At 41.5% G+C, this 24,389-nt stretch overlaps 1 protein-coding gene across 1 annotated transcript in view; it reads left to right on the top strand.

Moving 5' to 3' along the window:
- Positions 1 to 24,389, top strand: part of LOC150004355 (clavesin-1-like) — a 55,087-nt gene that overhangs the window by 28,801 nt on the left and 1,897 nt on the right. Inside the window, exons 2-3 of the mRNA XM_090284898.1 lie at positions 963 to 1,073; positions 2,946 to 3,181. Coding sequence (XP_090141024.1) covers positions 963 to 1,073; positions 2,946 to 3,181 — 347 coding nt within the window. The remainder of the gene's footprint in view (positions 1 to 962; positions 1,074 to 2,945; positions 3,182 to 24,389) is intronic.

Raw genomic sequence — 24,389 nt, 5'->3', positions numbered from 1 at the left:
CTTGATGACATTTTACAAAATTATTTGTTGGAATGAAATGGATTGCCAGCACGCTTGGCAAGTCAAATTGCACTAGATGTTCCTTCTTTTAAAAAATTCTATTAACTGAGATGAACGCAATGCTATCTGGAGAAGCCCTCATCAGGGCCTCAGGACTTGGTGCTGTGGAACTAGCTCAGACTTGATGAGCAAGTTCCCTTATTCTGTGAATCTAAGAAGCACCAAAAGTAACTTCTCAGCTTCTGAAACACAAGTTTGTGCTCTGATCTGGATTCCAAAATTGGGACCATTTTCAAAATGCTCTTATTTCCTGATAGTTACAGAATGTGTTGATCTGTAGGAAAAGAGGACCTCCCTTAGGAGAATTAACTAGCTCATCAATCAACGAGTATTTCTCTGGGACCTACTGTGTCGGTTGCACGATGAAGTGAGCACCTAATTCCGTAATCTATGAAAAAGGTGCTGGTATGGGTAGCCATAGGTTCCAGAGATCCTTTGAAATTATTTTCCAGCCCCTTTCTATAGAACTCTCACTCACCTGGAAAGTATAGCCATTGTCATGGTAATCCGTGGGGAGCACTGGAGCAGGCGAACTGAAGGCTAGAAGAGGGAGATCTGGTGCTCAGGGCTTGTGAGTTCCCTAATCCCGCCAAGAACTCTGACCCCCTCCTCTCCAGGCTGTACACGCTCCGGCCACGTGGGTGGTAACATAATTAGAACTTGGAAAAGACAGGCCTGGCACCCGTGCAGGAATTTTAAGTTGTGGAGTCAGTGGGGTGGGGGCGGGGGCAAGGGGACTAGAGGAAACCCTAACAGGTAGGAAGCCGTGGGTTTCCTGTCTTTCGCCGCCGTTAGCTGGAGCTTCAGAGAGAAGCCACAGGTTGTTCTGATTGCGGTCCTGCTGGCCCAGCCTAACACAGAATGCGTGCTAACTGGCGTGTGTTTGTCCTTCCCCGCCCCAGGACAGCTTTCCTGCCCGCTTCGGAGGAGTCCATTTTGTCAATCAGCCCTGGTACATTCATGCCCTGTACACGCTCATCAAACCATTCCTTAAAGACAAGACCAGGAAGCGGGTAAGGAAAAGAAATGCCCAATGCCTGCTGGGAATGTGGGGTGAGGGCAGGGAGTTACAGTGTCTCTCCTCTTGATCTCTCCCTCTCACCTCCTCTCCTTATTTTTCTCGGTGGTTTTCTGCTTTCCTGCAGTTCCTGAGTGTTTGAGCCTCAGCTGGATTTGCAAATGGCCTGGATTCAATCAATAATTTAGTAGAGCTAGGCTATTTTCAGAGTCCCAGTGACAAACCAAAGGAAACTTTGAAGGCATGCAAATACCAGATGTCCATTTTATTGCAAATGTTTGTGGGAGATATGAGGTCAGGCAGTTTCCTGCTCATGGAATATTTTAATAGCCAGCATTTTGTCCTGCAAATGTAATATCGTAGGTCATAGCTGCCAAATCTATTACCTTTGAGGCTGGGGAAATGTTCTTCATTGGAAATAATAATGAAGAAGGCTTTTAAAATCTTGGTTGTATCAGCTGATGGCATTTGGGGAGCTGGCCTTGTTTATGGCATTCTGATTAGTGGAGAAACTGAACATTCATTGACCACTCGGAATTTCAGTTTTCTCATTTATAAAATGGGGCTACTAACACCCACATCACAGAGCTGCTGGGATTATTGAATGCAACGGTGTATGAGAGCAGGTAGAAGAATGCCACACATGTAGTAGAGACTCTGACTTTTATTTCTTTTTACCATTTAGCTCCCTTTCCTTTCAAGCTATCTGATTTAATCTGTGAAGGGAACCTGGCCAGGATCATTCTTATAGCATCTTACATGTGCCCCTCTACCCGGGGATTCCATGCCATGGAAGAACTCTGAGTGCTGTGGGGAGAATGGTGATGCGAGGGACCCCCCCCCCACACACACACATACCCTTCAAGGTTCCTAACTCCTAGACCTCAGATGATTCCAGGTCCTTAGGAGACATTGCAGTAGGGCACAGGAGGGGTCATTCTCCTTGTCACCAAACAAATGTGGAATTGGGAATTAGAACTCACAAGTTTTAAGAGGCAGAGACATTCTGGGACATTTTGCAATCTGCCTGGGGCTCAGGACAGTGCTAAGGACAGAGACATGCCCTAGACTGTTCCCAACATGGCTTCAGGCTTCCCATTGGCTTCATCTTCTACTCAGGAAGGAGGAGCAGGAATCCCTCCCATCAAGCAATGAACATTTTTTGCTGTGTCATAGCAGGGAGTTTCTGGAGCTCTGGGTGAAGAACAAAATTGTATGGGTAGAACATCCAGTGTGCTACCTGCTGAGTTTCTCCATCCCACAGAACGCCCAGGAAAAGGCCAGTTTCCAAAGCTCTCCTAATCCTACAAGAACCAGAGGTGTTAGGTGCTTGGGTACAAATGTTTGCTCTTAACACTGGGCTTGTATTTAGGTCAAGCTTTTCTACACTTCAGCTACTAAGTTCCTCCTGTGAGGTGTTTTTCAAAAGTCAGAACATGTGACTTTCTTCAAAAGAAATAATTCTTATTAAAATTTGATCATACCCAATCCAATGTCAGAAAGTGTACGCTGTTTTCTGTAGCACTACAGCATTCTTCTGAAGAATTTCAGCATTTAGCTTCTTGTCCTTTTCTTCTTTAATTGTTGCTATTTATCTCTTAAGTTAAAACCAATACAACAGAACAACGTGGCAAGTGTTTATTATATACTAATATGGTACACTGTAATATAGAATACTGTTATATAGCGCCATATAGTACTTATATGGCATGTTATAATACTATATTTACATATTTAAAAAATCACATGTACATTTCATAATGATTAACTGGGGTGTGTATGTGTACATGTGTAATGTTTCTATACTTACGTGTATTAAGCCTGCAACACAAAGAAGTGTGAAAACTAATGTGATTTTTCTTTCCAGATTTTCCTGCATGGGAACAATTTAAACAGCCTTCACCAGCTAATACACCCTGAATTTTTGCCCTCTGAATTTGGAGGAACCCTTCCTCCCTATGACATGGGAACTTGGGCCCGGACATTACTTGGTCCTGACTACAGCGACGAAAATGACTACACTCACACTTCCTACAATGCGATGCATGTGAAACACACGTCCTCCAACTTGGAGAGGGAGTGCTCACCCAAGCCGATGAAGAGGTAAGGTCTGGCTTATCAGAGCCTCCCAGTCAGAGGTCAGCAGGCATTTTTAATATGGGCCTATTGTGGGTTAAGTAATTGAAAACCTTTATGGGCAAAGAACTTAAAAAAAATTGCAATACATTCTTAGCTGATCTCATCAGATTTGGAAGCAAATGGGGCTTGGATGGCTCAGAAACATAGTTGTCCCATTGTATTTTAGAAAAAAACACAACTTTGAAAGGCTGAGACCTCACTTACGTCATGATTACGGTCTTAGTCTCTAAGGAGTCTGTTAATACACACAGACTGAAATATTGGACCTTGGAGACAGAGTGAATGGAAAAGCAACCTGCTAGAAAGCATCCCTATCTCCATGCATTTGGAACCATTTGGTGAGCACTTAGTTGGCTGCAGGCACTGATCAGGCCCGGGGTGTACAGACATGAATAAGGCATCAAAGGAACGGAGAGGTGGGCCTGGGGAAGCCCTGCGAGTAAGACTTCCAGCAACCCGGGGCAACATTCCAGCTGAGCTCTGAAGGATGAAAATCACCAGCCCAGGCTTTAAAAAGGGGGGGGGGGGGGAAGACATTTCAAGCAGAGGGGGACACCCAGAGGCTTGGAGGCATTAGAGGGATGGAACATTCTAGTGTGGCAGGTAGGTGTGCAGGGGTTAGGGGACGACAATGGACACATTCTTAAGTTCCAGAGATTGTGGCATCCAGGTGGTGAAGTGCGTTGTGTACTGTGCCATGGGAGAAGTATGAGTGCTTTCTTATTATAAAAAAATAAAACCTTATTTTAAAGGCTAAATTCCCCTTCAACCACTCTCTTTAATCCCAGTCTCTCTCTATAGGTAACTGCTGTTATCAGGCTGGGGAAGACCTTTCCATTTGATTTTCTATACAGTACAGTGTATTGGTTGGCCAGGGCTGCCGTGACACAGTGCCGCAGACTAGGTTTCTTAAACAATGGGACTTTTATTTTCTCCCAGTTCTGGAGGCTAGAAGTCCAAGATCAAGGTGTTGGCAGGGTTGGTGTTTTCTGAGGTTTCTCTCCTTGGCTTGTGGATGACCCTGTTCTCCCTGTGTCTTCACACGCTCTTCCCTCTTCTCATATGGACACCGGTCATATTGGATTAGGGCCCATCTCACTTGACCTTAATTACCTGTTTAAAGATTTTATATCCAAACATAGAGACAGTTAGAGGTCCTGGGGGTTAGGACTTTAACATACAAATTTTGGGTGGACACACATCATCCCATAAAATGTAGTTATGTAACATTTTTCTATGTTAGTAAATCTAGGCTTAGCTCATGTTTTCTATGCTGCATAGCATTCCAGAACATGTATAAATCAGATTAGCTATTTCTTTTCAATGGGCATTTAGGTTTTTCATTTAAAATTTTTTTCTCTGTTCCACTCAAGGCTCAGTGAAATGTTCTTGATATGCCTCATGTTTCTCACAGAAAAGTCCCTCTGGGTATATTTGGAGCCTGGAAGTTGCTGGGGCAGAGGGTGTATGCATTTTTAATTTTAGTCCACACTGCCTTGAGGCTCTCTAGAGCGACCTTACTAATTGACCCTCCCACCAGGAATGTGTGAGACTCTCTTTCCCCAAACCCTTGAAAAGTACTTGATATTATCCAACTTTAACTCTGTATCATTTTGGCTTTTATTTGGGTTCCCCTACCAGACATAGTTAAACAGAGAAATGACATACTAAGTCTGAGTTGTAGAACTCTCAGGGAAATGGAGATGAAAAGCCATCAGAAGGCCGATGCAGGAGTTCAGTGGGCAGAGGAGGGTCAGAACTGATGCAGAGGCAGTGGAAGACTGGCAGAATTCTGGAGATGTTTGGGGAAGGAGGGTGTCACTGATGGAATCTCCTACAGATAACTGGATTTATGTGATGCCCTGAACCAAGGGAGTGTCTCCAGGAGAAGGAGCTCTGCATTCCTCTTCCACTAAGAATATTACACTCAAATGCCTGGAAAGTCTCTCTGTTGGGACTGGAGGCCTCTGAAAATTCATTCATTGGCTGAGAGGTTGGCTTTGTGTCTCTACAATGAAGGGGCTGACCTTACTGGTATGAGTGAAATTGTCTGATCTGTGTCCTGACTTACCCTCAGTCTGAGAGATCCTCGATGAGAACAATCGTAACAACTCAGCTCACTCCACTAACCCTGTTCTAAGTACTTTACCTTCATTAACTCTTTAAGTCCTCACCACAACTATATGAGAAAGATAGTATCATTATTCCCATTTTACAAATGAAAAAACAGACACAGAGAGGTTAAGTAACTACCCAAGGTCACACAGCTAATGAATGCCTAAGTGGGATTCTGACCAAGGCAGGCTGGTTCCATGCTCGTGTTCATGTCCTCTGCAAGATAAGGCATGCTGCCTGCTTTTCCTCATACAGTCTATCCTCAGCTCTAGTGCCAGCCCCCTCCCAGCCCCTCATGGGCAGGGACAATGACACCTCACGTAGCCTGTTCTTGCCTGATTTCTAGAGTCTTTTAAATAAAACCATCATACCCTTTTATATCTCTGAGCTTCCAAAGTCAAGTGGTATAAAATAGGAATTTGCCACTCTTCAGATGACCAATTATATAGTTACATCTCTTTAGGGTGACCAGACATATCTTGATCCAAGTTTCACCCCTCAGTTGATGTTGAGGGTCAGAGGGGGTGGCAGCTTTCATTGTTATGGAGAGTTCCAGAGGGTAAAATCTTTGTTTAATTTTTATTTTATCTTAACCCTTCTCCAAGAGTCTGATTTAGTGTCCAACACACAGCAGATATGCTGTGCATGCTTGCCATGTATGAATTAACGTTTAATGAAGGACACTACCTCCAAAATCCATCCTTGTGCATTTATCCAATTGCTTCAACCAAATGATCAGCTCCCAGATGGAAAGTGTTGATTTCCCCTGGCTTTCCCAACTTTGTCATGGATCCTGACTTATGAGATCCTAGTAGAAGAGATAAGACATGCCCACAAAGAACTAGAGGACACTGCAGAATGAGAGAGGTTGTCGTCGGCAGCCGTCCGTCTCGAGAGACGATGGTGTAGCTTCTTAAGAGTCTATCTGCACCGCCGAGAATGGTTGTGCAGTCCGACTCGGGAGTGACACGGTATCTGTCTCCTCCCGTGTTGAATCGACATCTTGCGATGACGCTGGAGTGTCCTCTCCAGTGAAGCTGAAGCTACAGAGCCTGGGCAGGGTGATATGGAGGGTCTGCTGTTGCCCATGCAGCAGACCCCCCCTCTCTTCGCAGCTGAAGGATCCAAGGGAAAGACGGAGTCGATACAGCTTGGCTTCAGGTGCGCCGCAGGAGTTGACGGTATTGACTACAACGTCAAACCGCGTTAGGGACTCCGGCTCCGGATTTTCTGTCGGGGTTTACTCCCTTAGCCTTTCCCCTGAAGAGGTATGCCGCAAGGCAGCGGAGGTTTTTTGGAGTCAGAGTTTTCCTTCTCTGATGTGCACTGACTGGAAGATCGAACCAGCGACACTTAGCTCGCAGGCCGACGCTCAATCCACTGAGCCAAACCAGCCAGGGTTAAATGAGAGAGGTACTGAACTATTAAGGAGGTATAAGTACCTTCTCAGTGTTCTGGGAAAGTGTTCACTAATTTCAGCCTGGAAGGTCTTAGAGAAGTCCTTGTGGAGGAAGTCATAACTGACATGAGTTTTGAAGGCACAGAGGCATTAGGGAGATGGGACATTGCGTTCGCATCTCCTACACTACCAAGGCCACCAAGGTGTCCTGCTGACTCTTGCTGCCTTTGCTGCAACATCCTTGAGCCTTTGCTTGGGTATTTGAGGCATCAGCAGGACGGACAGTGAGATCACTGGTACAAGCAGTGACAAGGAGGGACAGCCCCTGCTATTGGGATATGCCTGCCATCAGGTGCCTCACTGATGGAATCTGCAGTGATTAAGAAAATTACAAGGTCAGAACAAGCAGCATTCACAGCATCTTTTGACCCCTTGGAATCTATAGGGACATGGGAAATTGAAAACAGAATTGGAAGCGACCTTAAAGGTCACCTCTTCCATTTCCCACCTGATATGGTTGTCAGTTCTGTAGCACAGGCTGTCGGCCAGCCTCAGTTGGCATTGTCCAGAGGTGGGCAGGCAGCTTATGGGGCTGCATGTTCCCTGAAGCATGGCTTTAGGGAGTACCTCCTTATTCTGAGCACACATGACCTGGTCTCTGTCCTCTGCCACAGCATTTCTACTTCCTGTGAGTGGACATTACCTACAGTCTTAACCCAGCCATAGTCCTCAACAGTCCAGTTATTCCTCCCATTAATTGCCCAGCCCCAATGATAGTGAAGCAATAGTTCCTTCTCGAAGCCCAGAGATTACAATGGCACAAGAGCACATTTTTTTCTTCCCTTGTGCAGCAAGTGAGCTGAATGAAGTTATCATTACACCCAGCTGTGACACAGCCAGCCGCCCAGGCCAAATGGAATCATTCCGAGGAAAAGCAGACACAGAGTGCCTTTGGAGATACACACAGAGATGTTTAATGTGCAGAATCCATGACAGAGATCAATGATTATGCCCAACCAGGCCTTATCCATGCAACAAATATTTAAAAGACCAGTGTCAGTAAAACACCTCAGTAAAAAAAAAAAAAAACAGTGATAGTATTATACCAAGGATATACAGTGATAGTATTTATAACCAAGGATTTTGGTTATAAATCCTTATTGACCTCCTAAGTTGACATGACATAGCAATGATTCTGTTTCCTTTGTTGTATTCAGGGGTGGGCAGAAGTAAGTTTACAGTTGTGAGTACAGTGAAACAATTTACCCTTGCATTATTACATATCAATTTTGTATTTTCCATATGAACAACTTTAAACCTACTTTTGTGTACCCTTGTATTTACATTTAAAAGTGTTTGTTCCCAAGCCTCTTTTTTTCTTTTGGCTATATGATAACACCATTCATATACTCTAAATGTTCAATTCTTGTCATTGCCAGGAAGGTTAGTATTAGTTTTTGTTGCAGCTGACCATAGACAAAGTTGAGCTGCATATATGTAATCATTCCTGTTTTTATTTATTTATTAAACATTTAGTACTTACCAGAGATCCAGAAAATCATTTATGAGAAAAGGGCTGAAAAAAACCCACCCTGCATCTTACTATCTCTAGTAAAGAGTGACCCCAATTAGGAACTAGTATAAATGACCCATGGACATGGACAACAGGGTGGGGACTGACTGTGGGAGAAGGGGTGGGCTGGGTGGGGTGGTAGCAATGGGGGAAGAAGTAGGACAACTGTGATAGAAAAACAATTTAAAAAAAGTAAATGGCAAACACACACACACACACACACACACAAAAGAATGTCCCCAATATTCAGATCCAACCTAGTCTGTCCTATATAGTCGGTGATTGAAGGGGTCAATGCTTTGGGGTCTTGTCCAGCTGTACCATGATAGGATTTCTTTTGGTCATTTTGACTAACTTCCTTCTTTGTTTTATTCTCTAAATAACCATCCTGGATCTCCCACTTAAGAAGTGAGAAGGTGTCTTAAAGACACTGCCAGCCATCTGATTTTTCTGGGAGGGTGTGTTGTGGAGAAGACAGGAAAAAAGCCTGGATCAAGTTCAGATTTCTGAGCCAGAAAGAAATCTTAGGCCACATTGCTCCCTCTTGGTCCCTGCCTGGGTGGTAAGAGTCAGTTTAACTGTTTTTAACTGTCAGTAGAATTGGCCATGACATCAGTGCTCTTTCTGCATGTAGCCCTCTTTTTATAAGGCGAATGTATGCATTTGCTGGATAACTACTCACTTCCAGGAGAAGTAATACATCATCATGAAACACAATCCATACAAAAAGAATGAGGGGTGGCAGTGTGGAAACAGAAGGACCCTTGTCTTCTGAGCAAAAAGTGGTCCGTTTTACTGTGTGGCCTGGGAACAGATTCCCATATGGACGTTACATTCAATAAAGTTTCTTAATAAATGACCCACAGTCTCTGCTGCTCCCTGATTGTCTTGTGACTGGTTTCCAGCAAGAAAGAATGGAACTTCTTAATTTAGGGGTGTTATTCCTACTCAGGCAGCAAGAGACTGAGATGTCATTGCTTCTAGAAGCAAAGACCTCTTGGGTAAGTCATATGCCTGGTGTTTTGTGTAGGTTATGGGATACTGGTGTATTTCACAGATCCTAACAGGAATTTGTTAACATTTCTTCAATAAGAACAACAACAACAAAAGTAGCTGCTTAGCCTCATCGCTGCTTGTGTATCTGACTGAAATACAGCTTTCTCTTCTGTGGCAGAAATGAAGGTGCCAGCTCCTTACAAGCACATCCTACACAGCCACGTGACATTAGAGGGAGGGGACATCTATGCAATGAATTTAGTCAATAAGAAAATGAATGGGGCTAGAAACATGTTTTCTCTTCGTTTTGAAAGAATGAAGCAACAAATTCTGAGATAAAGTGTTCTGAGCTCCTGGCAAAGCGGAAGTTGGGTTGAATTAGAAGGAAATGAACACATGTGAGTGAACTGCCTGGGTGTGTTTTCAAATTCAAACAGTTTGATTACTCACAGTGTATGTTCTGAGAAAGGTTCTTGTTTTCCCAAGCACCATGGTCAGATGCAAGTACTTGGGAAGGCAGATGGAGTCTAGGCAAGAAAACAAAGAACATTTTTTTCTTGCGAGCATATTGCTGTTGGTAAACAAACATTTTGCTGGATTCCCATAAAGCCAATGCTGTGCATGCCCAACATCTAGCCAGCAGTGCATCTCTCTTATAAGCGCGAATGATCATAGAATGTGATAAAAATCTCTGCAGTGTCATTCTGAAAAGCAGGGTCCTGTTTGTTCACACAATTATGGTTTCTTTTTACATTTAAGCAAACCTTGTGGTGGAGAGCATTTGGGCTTAACGTGTCCAAACTATGGTGTTTGAGATTTTATGTCAAGGCCGTAAGAGAGCATTGTTGAGCTTCCAGAATCTCACTGGAGTCTCCTGTGCTCCTGTCATGATGGTGACCAGCCAAGGAGCCCTGCTGCACTCTGCTCTGCTCCTTTTCAGGATGGGCTTTGGAGGTGTCCGCACCGTGTCCTAATACCCTGCTTGCTGATGCTTTGTGACTTTGACAGGGTGGTTATACTTTTCTCTCCCTCTCTCTTTGACTTTGTTTCCCAATTTTACTAGACATGGGTCCTTGTCATTTTCTCCTACTAATTTTTTTAGTTATGTGACCTTGGGCAAGTCACTCAACCTTGCCACATCCTGGCTTCCTCAGTTATTAAGTGAGTATAACCCCAGGCGTCACTGTCAGAGTTGGATGACAGAATGGTGAGAAAGTCCACCACAAAGCACTAAAGAATAAAAACAGATCAATACACAGTAGTACTTTCTTCACCCATGTCATACATAAGAATTTCCATTTTGTTAGTTTTGATTTCTTTCCCAATGGATGTTTCTCCAAACTGTGAAGATTCTCAACCCCCTAACAGAGAAGCATGGAATGATTAGGGTTGGTGGCTTGAAGGGAGATGCCTTGAGTTCCCGGTTAGAAGTAAGACTTACATTGGCCATCTACCTTCTTTGCCTTACTTCATGCATAGTAATGAAGCTTTTGTATTCTTGGAGCCCTGCACCCAGAATGTGGACAGGCCAGTAGGTACAGGGTACAAAAGGCGAAGCCAAGGAGAAGGAGGAATTAGTGATATAGACCCCCTTGCCTCTCTTCCTCTTGTCTGTCAAGCTGGCCTCCTCTTCACCACCCTGTCCTGGTCTCAGCCTGCCCCTTTTTGCCTTGGATAACAATTACAGCCCTATTGGTGTTTGATAGTGATGCTCCTTTCTCTCCACCCATCTAATCTAAACTGTTATCCATGTGGTCTTATGTGCAATCTTTAAAAATTGTAATGATGCCACTACTTTGCCAACACCCACCAAAGAAGTCCCACTGGTCTCCTGCATCAGATTAAGGTTGCTCCCCTGTGGTGCAGGCCCTGGCCACAATGGCTTCCATTCACCCCCTCAAGGCACTGGGCTTCCTGCCTGCTCTGGGATGCTCTTGACCTTGCTCATGGCCAATTCCATCAGATGGTGGCTTCTCCATCTACTCCCTCCCCATCCTGCTGAGCCCCTTCCTTCCCACCTTGATATTCTCTACTACCAAATTGTTTCCTTTTTAATAGGGGTCATAATTCATAATTATATATTTGTGAGTTCTACTTATGTACTCAATCACCCTTCTATAGATTACATACTCTCTAAGGGCAGGGACTGTGCTGTTTTATTCGCTGATATATATCCTGTACCTCACATAGTTCCTAGTATATAATAGAGGCTCAATGCATATTTTCTGAAGAAGGAAGGATGGAGGGAGCAGGTAGGGAGACAGAAAAAAGGAGAAGGGAAATAGGAAAGAAGGAAGAAAGAAAGAAACTGTGTGACAGTAAATGCTGTTGGAACCAGATACTTTGTAGAGTGATGAGGAAGTTATTGTTAATCATCCATGATTGAATAAGACAGTAGCATGGTCATTGTAATTAGTTTGACTGGAATTTGAAATTTGTCCTTAGGGCTCTCAGTAACTGACTCCTTAATCTTATTGTTTCTCTCAGTTTCTGAATTTCCATTAACAATTAACATTTGTAATACTTATGTTTTTGAATATTTATTTATTTATTTAACAAATATGTATTGAGTATCTACTAGGCACCAAGATATAGTATAGGATAGAAAGTACATAAGAGACTAGGATCTGAAATCATAGTCTAAGGATTCAAATTAGTTGTGGTATGACCTGAGTAGCTCTCTTTCTGTGACCTTGTTTTTTTCCTACTAATGGGGAATAGTCATAGATAAGCCTTTTCTTGTGCTGTGAGGATTAAATGAGGTGACTGCAGGTGTTAGCTGCAGAGGTTAGAATGGTTCGCTAAGCAGACACTGCTCCTACCCTCTGGTTCATAGTCTACTAGGAGAGATGGACTTTAAACACATTACTATACAGCAGCTGTATCACAATCACCATGACAAATTCTTTGAAAATTACAGTGTGTCACAGGGTGTACATTGGGGGCCCCAATCTAGTCTAGGAGGCGATGGGCAGGAAGAGCTCTTCAGAGGAAGCTACACATAAGCTGAGTCTTGAAGGATGAGAAAAATAACTTTCCAGGTAAAAGGAAGAGAAGTGGGAGCAAACACCCTGCATTTGGAAGGCAGGGCCAGTTCCAGGGAGTTGTGTGTTTCACCAAGAGGTAGGAGAGCAGAAAGTAAGGAGATTAGTGTGTGGGAAGGTGGGCAGGGACCACATAGATCTGGATAAAGACACTGAAGTTTATCCTATCAGTAAAGTAAACTCAGAAAAGTTTTAAGCGATGGAGTCATATGAATATATGAATTTATTAGAAAGCTCACCCTGTCTCCTAAGAAGAAAGGATTGAAGAATGGATTGGAGAATAAGCACCGGGGCTCCTGCTGAGTCCAGGAAAGAGATCATGGTAGTGGGACCAGGGAGGTGAGAGTGACTTGAAAATATTTAGTGGGTGAAATCAACAAGACCTCATGATCAAGTGATCATAAGGAATAAAGAAAAGAGGTTTCAGGAATCACTGCCAGTCTCTGACATATGTAACTGGATGCAGCACATTTCTGCCTCCCAAGAGTTGGAACTCTGGAGGAGGTGCTCACTGGGGAGAAGGTCAAAAGAGGTGACCACTCCATCCTTCCAGAAACTCTCTCTGTATCCCCTTGGCTTCAGGAACACCACATCCAGTATACTTCTTACTACTTTAGACACTCACTCTGGGGCTCTCCCTCCCATGGCTCACATTTGTTATTTAGGCATGTGAGCTCCTAGTTTATGACAATTCCAGAATTCTCTTCTGAGCTTTAGAATCATATTTACAACTGCCTACACTAGCCCTCACGTTAACCATATTCAAACCTGAGCTTATAACCTCCCCACAATCTTGTCGATTATACCCACTAAATATAGATGTGGATGCATTATTGTAAAATATGACTTTTGTGTGTGTTTTTATTCACATAGTATCTTTAATTGGAACCAAAGTAAAACAAAAATCTAAACTGAATAGTAGTAATCCTTCATCTTGGTGGAGATGCACCCTCACTAAAGCTGCATGAATCTCCTTCCTCCAAGCCCCTTCTGTCATGTCTTCCTGATTCATTCACTTCCTAGCACTTCTCAGTTTCCAGAACTTTTCATTTGCTTCCCTGTTCATTGTCACTCTCAGCCCCTTCCCCCCACCAGCTCAGAAACAGATGTTTCCTAGACTTGTTCCAAAGGTTCTTGAAAACTGAGCTTTACAGGTTTTGAGAATTTAAAAAAACCTTAAAAATAAGTAATTTTAAAATAGACTTAAAGTAGATAAAATAGATAGTTATCCCTATGTTATAGATAAGGTGGCTGAGGTACACAGAGGTTAAGTGATATACCCACAAAGAGCTGGTAGAAAATATAAATTCAGTTCTCTTTATTCCAGCTCAAATGCTCTTTCTCTTGTATCACATTTGTTCTTACACTATAAGTTCTTTCTTTTTTCCCTTCCTTCCTTCCTTCCTTCCTTCCTTCCCTCCCTCCTTCCTTTCACAGTGGTTTATAGAGCACCTTCTCAGGCATTTGCCTTTGCTCAGCTGTCTTGGAAGAAGTCTGTTCCCATTCCTGCCAGCCCCCATTCTAACCCTGTCTTTAAGACTTAGTTGAAAAGCAACTTCCTCATCCCACTGTCCCTACAGTGTGCTGTTCCTAAACCCCATCTCAGTAGGAAAGAGATGGACACTCAGGAAAAAAATGATATTCAGACTAATCTAGTAATATCAAGGAAGATCCATTAACATACTGTCATTTGACTCAAAAATTGGCCCATAGAAGGTAGTTTTTGTCAAGAACACTAGCCATCCTTTTCTAACTCTGATGGAATGAGTCATCTTCATTGTCGCAGCTGTTGGCAGCTTCTGGTTTCTTTCTACATGCTTCAGAATGTCATATTCTAGTTCTACCAAAGTCGCTCCAGCTGAAGCTGTGCACCACCAACTTCAGAGGGAGGAGAGTAATTAGGAACAATTAGGATGCTCTGAAACTGACAGCTCTTTGTGCCAGTCTAATTCTGATGAAATATAACTCTATTCAAAGCAGGAGGTGTAAGCACTTGCAGCCATTTGCTGTGTTCCTGTTTTAAGCTCTGATTGGTAGGGAACAAAATTCTCCAGAAATATCCACATATTAAGAACATATGATTTTTCCTATCAGAGGTCCTGAATCTATATCAAAGTAAATATAGCAGTGCATTCCATTTCTCAGAACTTTGCAGGCATACATACACAGAGACTATGGAGTGATTCCAAGGTTAATTGACTGGTTCAGATATACCAGATTGGACCATAAGATGTTTGTAGGCCTCCCTCTGACACCCTGGGTTCTGACCAAGGATTTGGGCACAACATACATTAGTTATGACCTTGAATTCTCTCACACATTGGTTGCACAAGGACCATTCTGCTTAAAGGAATTCTCTAGGAAATTGCTCAGTAAAATCAACAGTCCTTCTGTAATACATATCTGTTCCATATCTACTTCCTAAGTTTGCAGTCTTTTCTTTGGTTTTCTGCAAGTGGGCAGACATAGGCTGGCTCTGTCATCAGGCAAGGCAGAGTGTCAGTTGTTGATGTTCATACTCAGGGAGATGTTAGTAAAATGACAAACACTTGCAAATTCAATCATCTCTCTTTCAGAGAACTCTAAGTGTTTTGTTGTATCTTATATCTCTCATAGTGTGGAGAATATGGTAATACTCACTTATTTTACAGTTGCAAAACAGTGAATATACCAGGAATGCATAGTTTCATGAAGAGAAATAAACTTCAGTGTAAATGAATTAAACAAAATGTCCAATTGCAGCTGCCAGTTTCCATGATGGCCTTTTTTGGCTCCCTTCCTGATTCCTTCTTCCTCATGTCCAAGGTCCTGCCTGGAGCTTTGTCTCCTGGCAGACGAGCTCAGCTCTCAATTAGGTCTAATCTGCTCCCTTTCTCCACACTAATCAACTTCCCATTTTGGCTGACTACATCTCTGCAGAGGTGTGCCCAGATATTTGGGTGAATGTTATACATTTAAAAGAAAGAATCCTGAAGTATTATTAAATACCCTACTGGTCTTTATAGATGAAGATATGATTGCATAACCCATAATGCTTAGAACACTTTCTTTTTCTGAATGAAGTTCTGCTGTTTTCTTTTTAATTTCATTCACTATGCCTAAAATAAAGTTTTAATAAATAATAGATGATTATGTTAACCACTGGATTCATCAACACCAATAGGAGAAATGCTTCTCTGATGACTCGAATATTAAGAGTTTCTGGGACTTCCGGCCAAGATGGAGGCTTAGACGGACGCGCTCGGTCTCCCTCTACAACTAGAGAGGAATACAACTACTTCAAAACAAAGGATAACTAGAAATTCCAGAAAATAAAACTACACGGAAGCCCAACGTATGAAGTTATAAACCAGCGGCGCCCTTTGGGCAGGTAGGGGGAGCGAAAGTGGGCGGTGCTGTTTGCGGTGGCACCAGGGACAGCGGCAGGGAGAGCAATCCCAGCGGCAGGGAGGACAATCCCGGCTGCAGTCGAACCCCAGCGGCTCGCGACCCCAACGCTGGGAGAAGCAGCCACCACATCGCCTCGAACAGTGAGGCCCAGGGGGCAGGAGGACGGATCCCGGTCTCCTAGCGGAATAACTATGTGAATCCATCTTGGACCCCTGCCCCCACACAAAGCGCCACAGGGCTGCGAAATAGGTCGCGGATCGCCACTGGTTGCTGGGTTGTGACGACAAAGTACCACGGCGCAGCGAGAAAGGTTGCGGATCGCCGCCGGTCGCTGGGTCATGACGAGTACACAGGCACTGCCCCCTATAGCCGGCCCAAGAAAACAAAACGCGTCTGTCAAAATGAGGCAGACAACTATAGAAATCGCGGTGGTGCAGCTCACCAGGCAACAGATGAAGAACCTGACAGATGAACAAATAAGAAACCTGTCAGAGGCTCAGTTCAGGGCCATTGTTATCAGGTGGCTTACAGAATTAACAAAAGGTCTGGAAAAAGATGAGAAAGAATTGAAAAACACTCATACTGAAAGGAACAAAACCACATACGAGATAGATGGTGAGGAAAAAAAAATCCAGAGTTCATTTCAACAAACCGGAATATGGAGAAGGAACAAGAAGTCAACCAATGCAGGGAGAGGAAATGGGAAGCAACGATGAGAGGATCAGAAACCTCTGGGACAGCTATAAAAGGCCCAACATAAGAATCATTGGTTTGCCAGAGAGCGAGGAAGATGAACTAGAACTTGAAAAATTGAGTGAAAATATAATAAAGGAGAACTTCCCAGACTTGGGGAAGGAAATAGACTTACAGGTCCAGGAAGCACAGAGAGTTCCAAAAAAACTGGACCCAGGGAGAACCACTCCAAGACACATTATAATCAAAATGTCAAAAATTAAAGATAAAGAGAGAATCCTAAAAGCAGCAAGAAAGAAGAAAAGAATCATGTACAAAGGGGTCCCAATTAGACTATCAGCTGACTTCTCAAGGGAGACCCTGCAGGCAAGAAGGGACTGGCAAGAAATATTCAAAGTAATGAAAATCCAAAACCTACAACCACGAATACTCTATCCAGCGAAACTGTCATTCAGAATAGAAGGGCAGAGAAAGTGTTTCCAGGACAAAATAAAACTGAAAGAGTTCATTAGATCCAAACCACTGTTATATGAGATGTTAAAGGGACTGGTTTAGAAAAAGGAGGATCAAGACTATGAAATCTAAAATGAAAACTGCATCACAAGAAACAACAGAAGCTAGGGAATTGAAACAAAGGTAAACTAAACAGGCAACGAGAGTGGAAAAAGAACTATCGGTACAGGGAACATATTGGGGGGAGGTCAATAGGGAGGGGGAATGGGGAGAGGGAGGGAGATGATATAGGAATTAAGGATCATGGTAGGAGGGAATGGAATAGACAGAGGTTGAGAAGAACTATATGCACAACTAATGGACATGATCTAAAAGGGGGGGGACAACTGGAGGAAGGGGGACCACCAGGTGGAGGGGAGCTGAGGGAAGGGAAATTGGGACAAATGTAATATTATAATCAATAAAACACATTAAAAATAAATAAATAAATAAAATAAAATAAAGCCTGTAAAAAAAAAGTTTCTGATATATATATATATATATATATATATATATATATATATATATGCTTATGTCCTGCAGTTTCTTACCAAGTTCTAGATATTTCTTGTGCAGTATAGCATAGTGTTTAAGAATGTGAATTCTAGAGTCATAGTTGGGTTTAGATTCTAGTTCCACAAGTAGCTGCGGAAACTTGTGAAAATTAATTAACTTCTCTAAGGCTCAGTTCCCTGATCAGCAAAATGGAATTAACAATACCTACCTCAGAAGGGTATTGTGAAGTTTAAACAAAGATAATGCAGACTAAATACTTAGTGCAGAACCTGGCAGGTAGTAAGTACTCAGTAAATGGTTGTTGTTTTCAGTGATGATGAGGATGATGATATTGATGATGATGATGATAATTATAACCAGCCATGGTGATGGGAAACTGTCTTGTATGTGACAATTCTAAAAATATCCAAATAAAGTTGAAATCTTTTTTTTTCCTAAGACATTCTTAAACTGATTTCAGCTGTGACAAGATCTACTGATTGCTGATTGGAATTTTTGTGCACACGGAACACACTTGGTGGCTACACTCATGTGGGAGCTACTTACGGTAGCAGGAAACAGTGACTTGAGGAGGGATCACTAGTAGCAATAGGATACTTTAAAAACCTAAAACACTTTAACAATGACACAGACAAAGAGTTAAGCAGCACCTGGCACCTTTGGATTCAACATTTAGAAACTTGTGGAAGTGGAAAATATTTTTAAAAGATAAATCTTTTTGGCTTGTGAAACTAAGTGTATTGGGCACATACTCATTTCAGGAAAGGCTTTCCATGTCTCACCAACTTTTGTCATTTTTAGTATTTTTATACTTTCCTAGAAGGAGGTAAAAACCAATGCTGAAGTAGAGAGGGACTTAGACTCTCTGAGCAAATTAATTTAAAGTCTGAATTGTAGAACTTTGAAAATTGAGGTCTGTTTTCAAGAACAAAGGTAATTGTAATCTGGTCTGGAAGAGTTCAGGAAGTCTTGGGGATAAACATATCACCTCAACCAAGATCACCCTTTTACAGTTGAAGAATGTGGTGTCAGAAAACTGAGTGGGTGCTTCATAGAGTCCCACAGAGAGCTAGCGATGTGGGTGATGAGAAGAGGCACTTAGACTTGGGCCCTAGCCCAGTACACTGCCACCAGTTTACCTCTTTGAGGGCCCTTGTAATGAACAGTGAAAAAAGAAAGAAAATAGAAAAGAAAACAAAATCTGGATTTGTAACATAAAGTTCCCATTAAATTTGTTCTGTGTTCAAAAAGAACATTTCTTCAAACATTTTAAATTTCTTCCTAAAGTTTTCTCATATTACTTATTCATTTGTAGATTAAAAAGGTATATGTTCACCTTCATCTAAATGATAACAAATTAGCAGTCTAAACTAATGAAGTTTCTTTCTAATTAAAATTGAAGCAACAACAGTGACACTCAGAAAGCAGCTCTGTGTCACAGGAGGCTTTGCGTGTGTCAGTGTGAGGATTAAAGGAATTAATACGTGGAAAAGCTTAGAGCAGTAAATATTAGCAATCACAGTTAATAATGTTGCTGAGGCCCTTTAAGATGACTATGAATTTTTAAATGAGGGTTAATATATTACTCTGGGTTCAGCTATAAGCATGATAGAATAAATAAGGCTCTAGATCAATGCAGGCCAATAGAAACATGTGAGTTGCATATGTAATTTTAAGTTGTCTTGTGGCCACATCATTCAAGTAAAGAAAAACAGGTGAAATAAATTTAATAACATATACAAAAATTATAGTTTCAACATATAATTTTAAAAACTCTTAATGAGATAGTTTACATTCTTTTTTCAGTGAATGCATGACCTTTATTGCCCACCTCAATTCAGACTGGCCCAAATTCAAGTCCTCAGTGGTCACATGTGGTTAGGGCTCTGCATTGGACAGTGCTGCTCTTGTCCTGTTTGCTTGTGAGCCCATTTTCAAAAAAGCAATCTGTTTTTCTCTTTCCTGAAAGTGTACTTTCTGTTGGCTTATTCTTTTTTATTATAAGAAGGGTAGTCCATGCCCAAGCCCATCAGAGTTAAATATGAATACATTATACATTTAAATTTGAGTTATAGTACCTATAGACAAGAACTGAATTGAATGTTTGGATGACTTTAAAAATAGTTCAGTTAAAAAGTAATAGAATATTTATTTTTTCCTCTATTGGTTTCTTTATATGCCAATAAATAGTAGCAGATTGTGTTGTCAAATGAAAGGGAGGTTTATTTTTAATTTTTTTTATTTTGATACTGATAAGATTTGCTGCTTTATATGAAAAATACTTAGGCTTATGTTTTTAAAAAATTAATTTATTTATTGTGTTCAGTAAATATTGATTGTTCCTATTGAGCATAACCATGTTGCCTGTAAGTATGAGTTTGATTATGAACAGTTTAGTAGCTGAACAGAAGAATCTGTATACATCTTAAAAATATTCCTTAAGACTCCTTATCAAGGACATTATTGAAGGCATTACAATAGAAAGAAACCCCGTGTTGCTTCAGACAGTTGAAAACAACTACAAATATGTTGCACTGAATGCTATATAAATATTTATTAATCAGGTAAAAATTTCTGTTACTTCTAAAAATTGTAAGATATAAGGTAAGGTAATAAGGCTAGCTTTCAGGTGGAATAGTCTCATCACTTATTTTGAATTTAAAAAATATCAGTCTTTATTATGACATGTTAGTCTTTCATTTAGTGTTGGGCTCCACGTTGCACTAGTACACACAATTCTCTCCTACAAGTTTTATAATAAGGCTTCGAGCATTCGTGCTTGGTAGCTCAATTTGTAAATGAACTTTTCCTGGAATTTACTTACCTTTGGAATCAGTAAAAATTAAACCATGGCTATAGGTCTTTGATGATATGAAGTGGAGAAAGTTTCAATTTTCAGAGAGGAAAAGAGAAAGAGAGAAGGTAGAAAGGGAGAGAGAAAGACAGGGAGGGAGAGAGGGTTGGGGAGGGGGAAGGAAAGGGAGGAAGAAAGAGAGAATATAGCAGGAAAACAAAATGTGGCTATCAAAGCTAGAATGAAGCCTTTGTTAGGGTGATTTGCTATCCCACTAGATAACGATGGCTGAAATGGTTCAAATCACTTCCCTGCCTGCCCTTGTGCTTAAGCTGGCTTTCAGTGTTGGAAAGAGGACCCAAGAGAAAAGTCCAAGATGTTTATTTTAGCTGAAGTGTTAAGCCTCTTATGAGGAAGCAAAGCCCCTGAATGGGGAGATTACCACCAAGAGTGATCTGGACAAGGTAGTAGCGAGGCAAGTGGCTCCTCCATGGTTAGTACACTAAATGCACAATTCCTGAGAACTCTGTTTACAAGTGGTAGAGACATTTTTATCAGTGAGCAGTTGATCAGTCTTCCCCCAAATCACTTTGATTCAGCTAAATGGACTGAGGGCAAGATTTAAGAAGGGTGTTTCTCTTTGTTTCATTTACCTGTACTATTTCCTTTTTTAAAGAACATTTACTTTATATGTTTCCAATGAATTTCAAATCCTTCATAATATAGTATTACTTATATCAAATGATCATTGCGTGATCAGGCAAATGGAATTATGTTCTGCTGAAAGTGAAGTGGCCATGTCATCTTCTCCATCAGGGAAAATGTACACTAGAAAGCTATGTTTGGTTCTGCATGCTCAGCTCCTCAGAGTTGTTCAGTTGTTACCCACCACTCACCCAAGACATACAGTTTGTTGGCTGAGATAAGAATGCCTGTGCTCTGTACCTGCTTTCAGTACAGTTATTGACAGAAGTCACATAGTCCAATTTGTAAGGAGAATCCCCTGAATAAGGATTGTGAATGATGTCACTGTGTGAATGATAGCCTTTTCCTTTCTTTCCTTCTAGAGCCAATGCCTTCCTCCCCCCAAAACCCTCTCCTCTGGGTACTTTCAGAGTAATGCCACATCTGTTTGTGGGTCTCAAGCTGGGTAACAAAAGCAATATTTTTGCAAAAGAATGAAGGTTTCTCAACTTTTGCTCACAGTCTCTGGCATATAGCAGGAAACATCCACAAGCATTTCCTCTCATGAATGAGTGCAAATATGAGTGTTTGAACATTCAATATTTCAAAATTTAGTTGTTTTCATAGTTGCTCCCAAGGTAGGGGCAGAGAAAGTTTGGAAACAAATCCGATACTCATTAAAATCACAGACAATAATTTGGAGAGATAACAAATTTCAAGATTCAAAAGGAGGTAGATAGGGTGCAAATATGAACCAAATTTTACAATATGAAATTTAATACTCAGTCAAGCACTTTCAAGATGGGAGAGAAATGCTTTAACAGCAGCAGGTGTAAATATAGCTAAATTTTCTCTCAGCTGTGTCATATGAGTGCCAGAGAGACTAATGCAATTCTGGTTGCATTTTTCTATGCTCTAACATATGCATACAAAAAGAAATAAAAAGAAAGCAATAATTTTACTTTACTTTGAGATGATACCCTGTGGGCAACCCATTGATAAACAGATGCAGGAGGGTGCCAGAGCGGTGAGTTTTAAAGATTTTTTTTTTTTATTTCTTTATTTTTAGAAGGAGGGGAAAGGAGGGAGAGAGGGAAACATCAATGTGTGATTGCCTCTTATGCACCCCCCAACTGGGGACCTAGCCCGCAACCCAGGCATGTGCCCTGACTGGGAATTGAACCTGCAGCCACTTGGTTAGTAGGCCAGCACTCAATCCACTGAACCACACCAGCCAGGGCCAGAGTGGTGAATTTTAGAAACCTTGGCACAAGAGGAATCTGGTTAGTCTTGGTGAGGGTGATAAGAAGGCTGGAGGGCACTAAATACTTAAAGGTCTGTTATGGGGACCTGATGGCTCTGGCAGACAGAACCAGAAACAGAATACATTGCAAAAGGACAGGCTTTAGTCCAATGTAAGGAAGAACTTTTAGCAGCTGCACCTCTAGGGGCTGGGGGAATGGGTTTCTCAAGTTGGATATATTGAAGAGGCTGCATGGCACTTCACTCAATAGTTCCTATTGGGTTACTCTAGATAAAAGTCCCTTTTAACTCTGTGGCTGTGATTCACTTGTCATGTTGTAAAATAGAGCCACCTAGCATGAAAGAAAAGCCATGTAAGGTCTCTAAAAGTGGAGTGGCCATCAATACGCTTAGGCAGCTGTCCGAGGTGCTGAAGGGAGTTGTCCTGAATAGGCAGTTGTGTTTCTCTGGTTTTATTCATTCTCATTTGGGTGTGTTCTCATGTTTTCTGGATTTTTGGCTTTTCCGCTCCTTATATAAATCTGTTAACATCCTCACTCCCCCTCACACACACATCAGGGCTTTAACTAAAGCTAAGAGAGAAATGCACAGAGAATGTGTACAAGAGCTGGGCTACCTGGGGCTTCCTGTGTTGTGTCCCAGGAAAACATGAATCCACTTTATTTTCAAAGGTTAGGCTTCGTAGTTAAAGTAGAACTGTTTGACTGGATTGATATTTAGAGTAGAAACCCATTGTTTTGAGATAATCGCACAGATTTGCTTCTTGATTTCTTTATTTTATGCTTTCTACAGCACATACATATCCTGAGTGGGGATAAGAATCTTGTGCAGAAAATTATTTTTACAGTGAGGTGGAAGAAACACTAAATATTTTAGATAAGCAGCCTTAGGTACTATACCTAGGAGTAGCGTGATGGTCATAAACCTGTCCTGCTCTCCACTCTATTTTTGTTGCTTTTCCTATGCTACTTGATTTTTTTTTGTTGTTTCTTTCTTAGTTGTTTTCCATCTATAAAATGGATACAATAGCACTACCCTTAAGGAGTGAAAACAAGTTAATACATGTAAAGAACTTAGAACAATGCCAGGTGTATACATAACAAATATTAGTGTTATTACAGCTTGTGTTTGGGGGTCCTTAAGATCACCCTCAGGTTTTATAATTTTCCAGAAAGACTCACAGGACCCAGAAACACTGTAACACTCATGGTTATAGTTTGTTAGAGCAAAGGAAAAAAATACAGATTAGAATCAGCAGAAGAAAAAGGTGCATTGGATGGAGTCCAGGTGCACTGGACCAGTTCCAAGCTTCCAGTTGTCCTTCCAGTGAAGTCACATGAACAGAGCTTCATTCTCTTTGCAATGTGCGACAACATGTGCAAAGTGTCACCAACCAGGGAAACTCACCCATGCCTTGGTGCCCAGGGCTTTTATTGGGGTGGGGGAGGTCAGTCCCATAGGCAGTGTGTGTGTGATTGACCTTAGCTACTCAGTCTTCAGCTCTTCCTCATCCCCTGCCCCTCACAAGAGGTCAAACTGATACAGTGTGACCCAAAACCCAGGCATACAAAAACAGGCATTCAGTGTAAATCGTATTGTTAGCATACTGTATGGCATGACCCCAAGTCTCAGGCATACAAAGACACCTTTATCAGGCAGGATACCCCAAGGGCTTAGAGGAAGAAGGCAAGAGACCATCCTAAGACCCTTGGAATGTGGGGGGCTTGGGCAACTCATGTTTACTGAATCAACCATTTACTGCACATATTTGTAAATTTTCCTTGCTTGTTTGAACAATCTAGTTCAACCATTTTCTCAGTTTTGACTGATTGTCTTTTTAGTATGTGAGCATTTATTGAACGTTTACTGTGTATAGCTCTTACAGCTTTCTCTATAAGCTGGAAAATAACTTCAAATTTCAATCCGTGTTATAAACGCAGGAAAGAAATGGTTAATGCTCCAACATGAAAGGACACATCAGAAACTAAAGATTGATACTTATTGCCATAGTGGTGATAACAGTGTCCTCCATAAATTTTAACTACAATTACATTTCAAATGCATTATGTATATTAGTAGAATTCTTATAAACAACTATGGGAGGTAGGTAATAGTTCTATTTTACAGGTAAGAGAATTAAGGTCCAGTTTTAAAAATTCCTCAGCCAGTATGGGGTAGAGTCTGTATTTACCATATGATTTCAAAGCTCATGA

This window comes from Furipterus horrens, unplaced genomic scaffold (assembly GCF_987537825.1).
Source record: "Furipterus horrens unplaced genomic scaffold, mFurHor1.1.pri manual_scaffold_7, whole genome shotgun sequence".
Taxonomy (NCBI): Eukaryota; Metazoa; Chordata; class Mammalia; order Chiroptera; family Furipteridae; genus Furipterus; species Furipterus horrens.
This window is presented reverse-complemented; position numbering and strand designations above follow the sequence as displayed.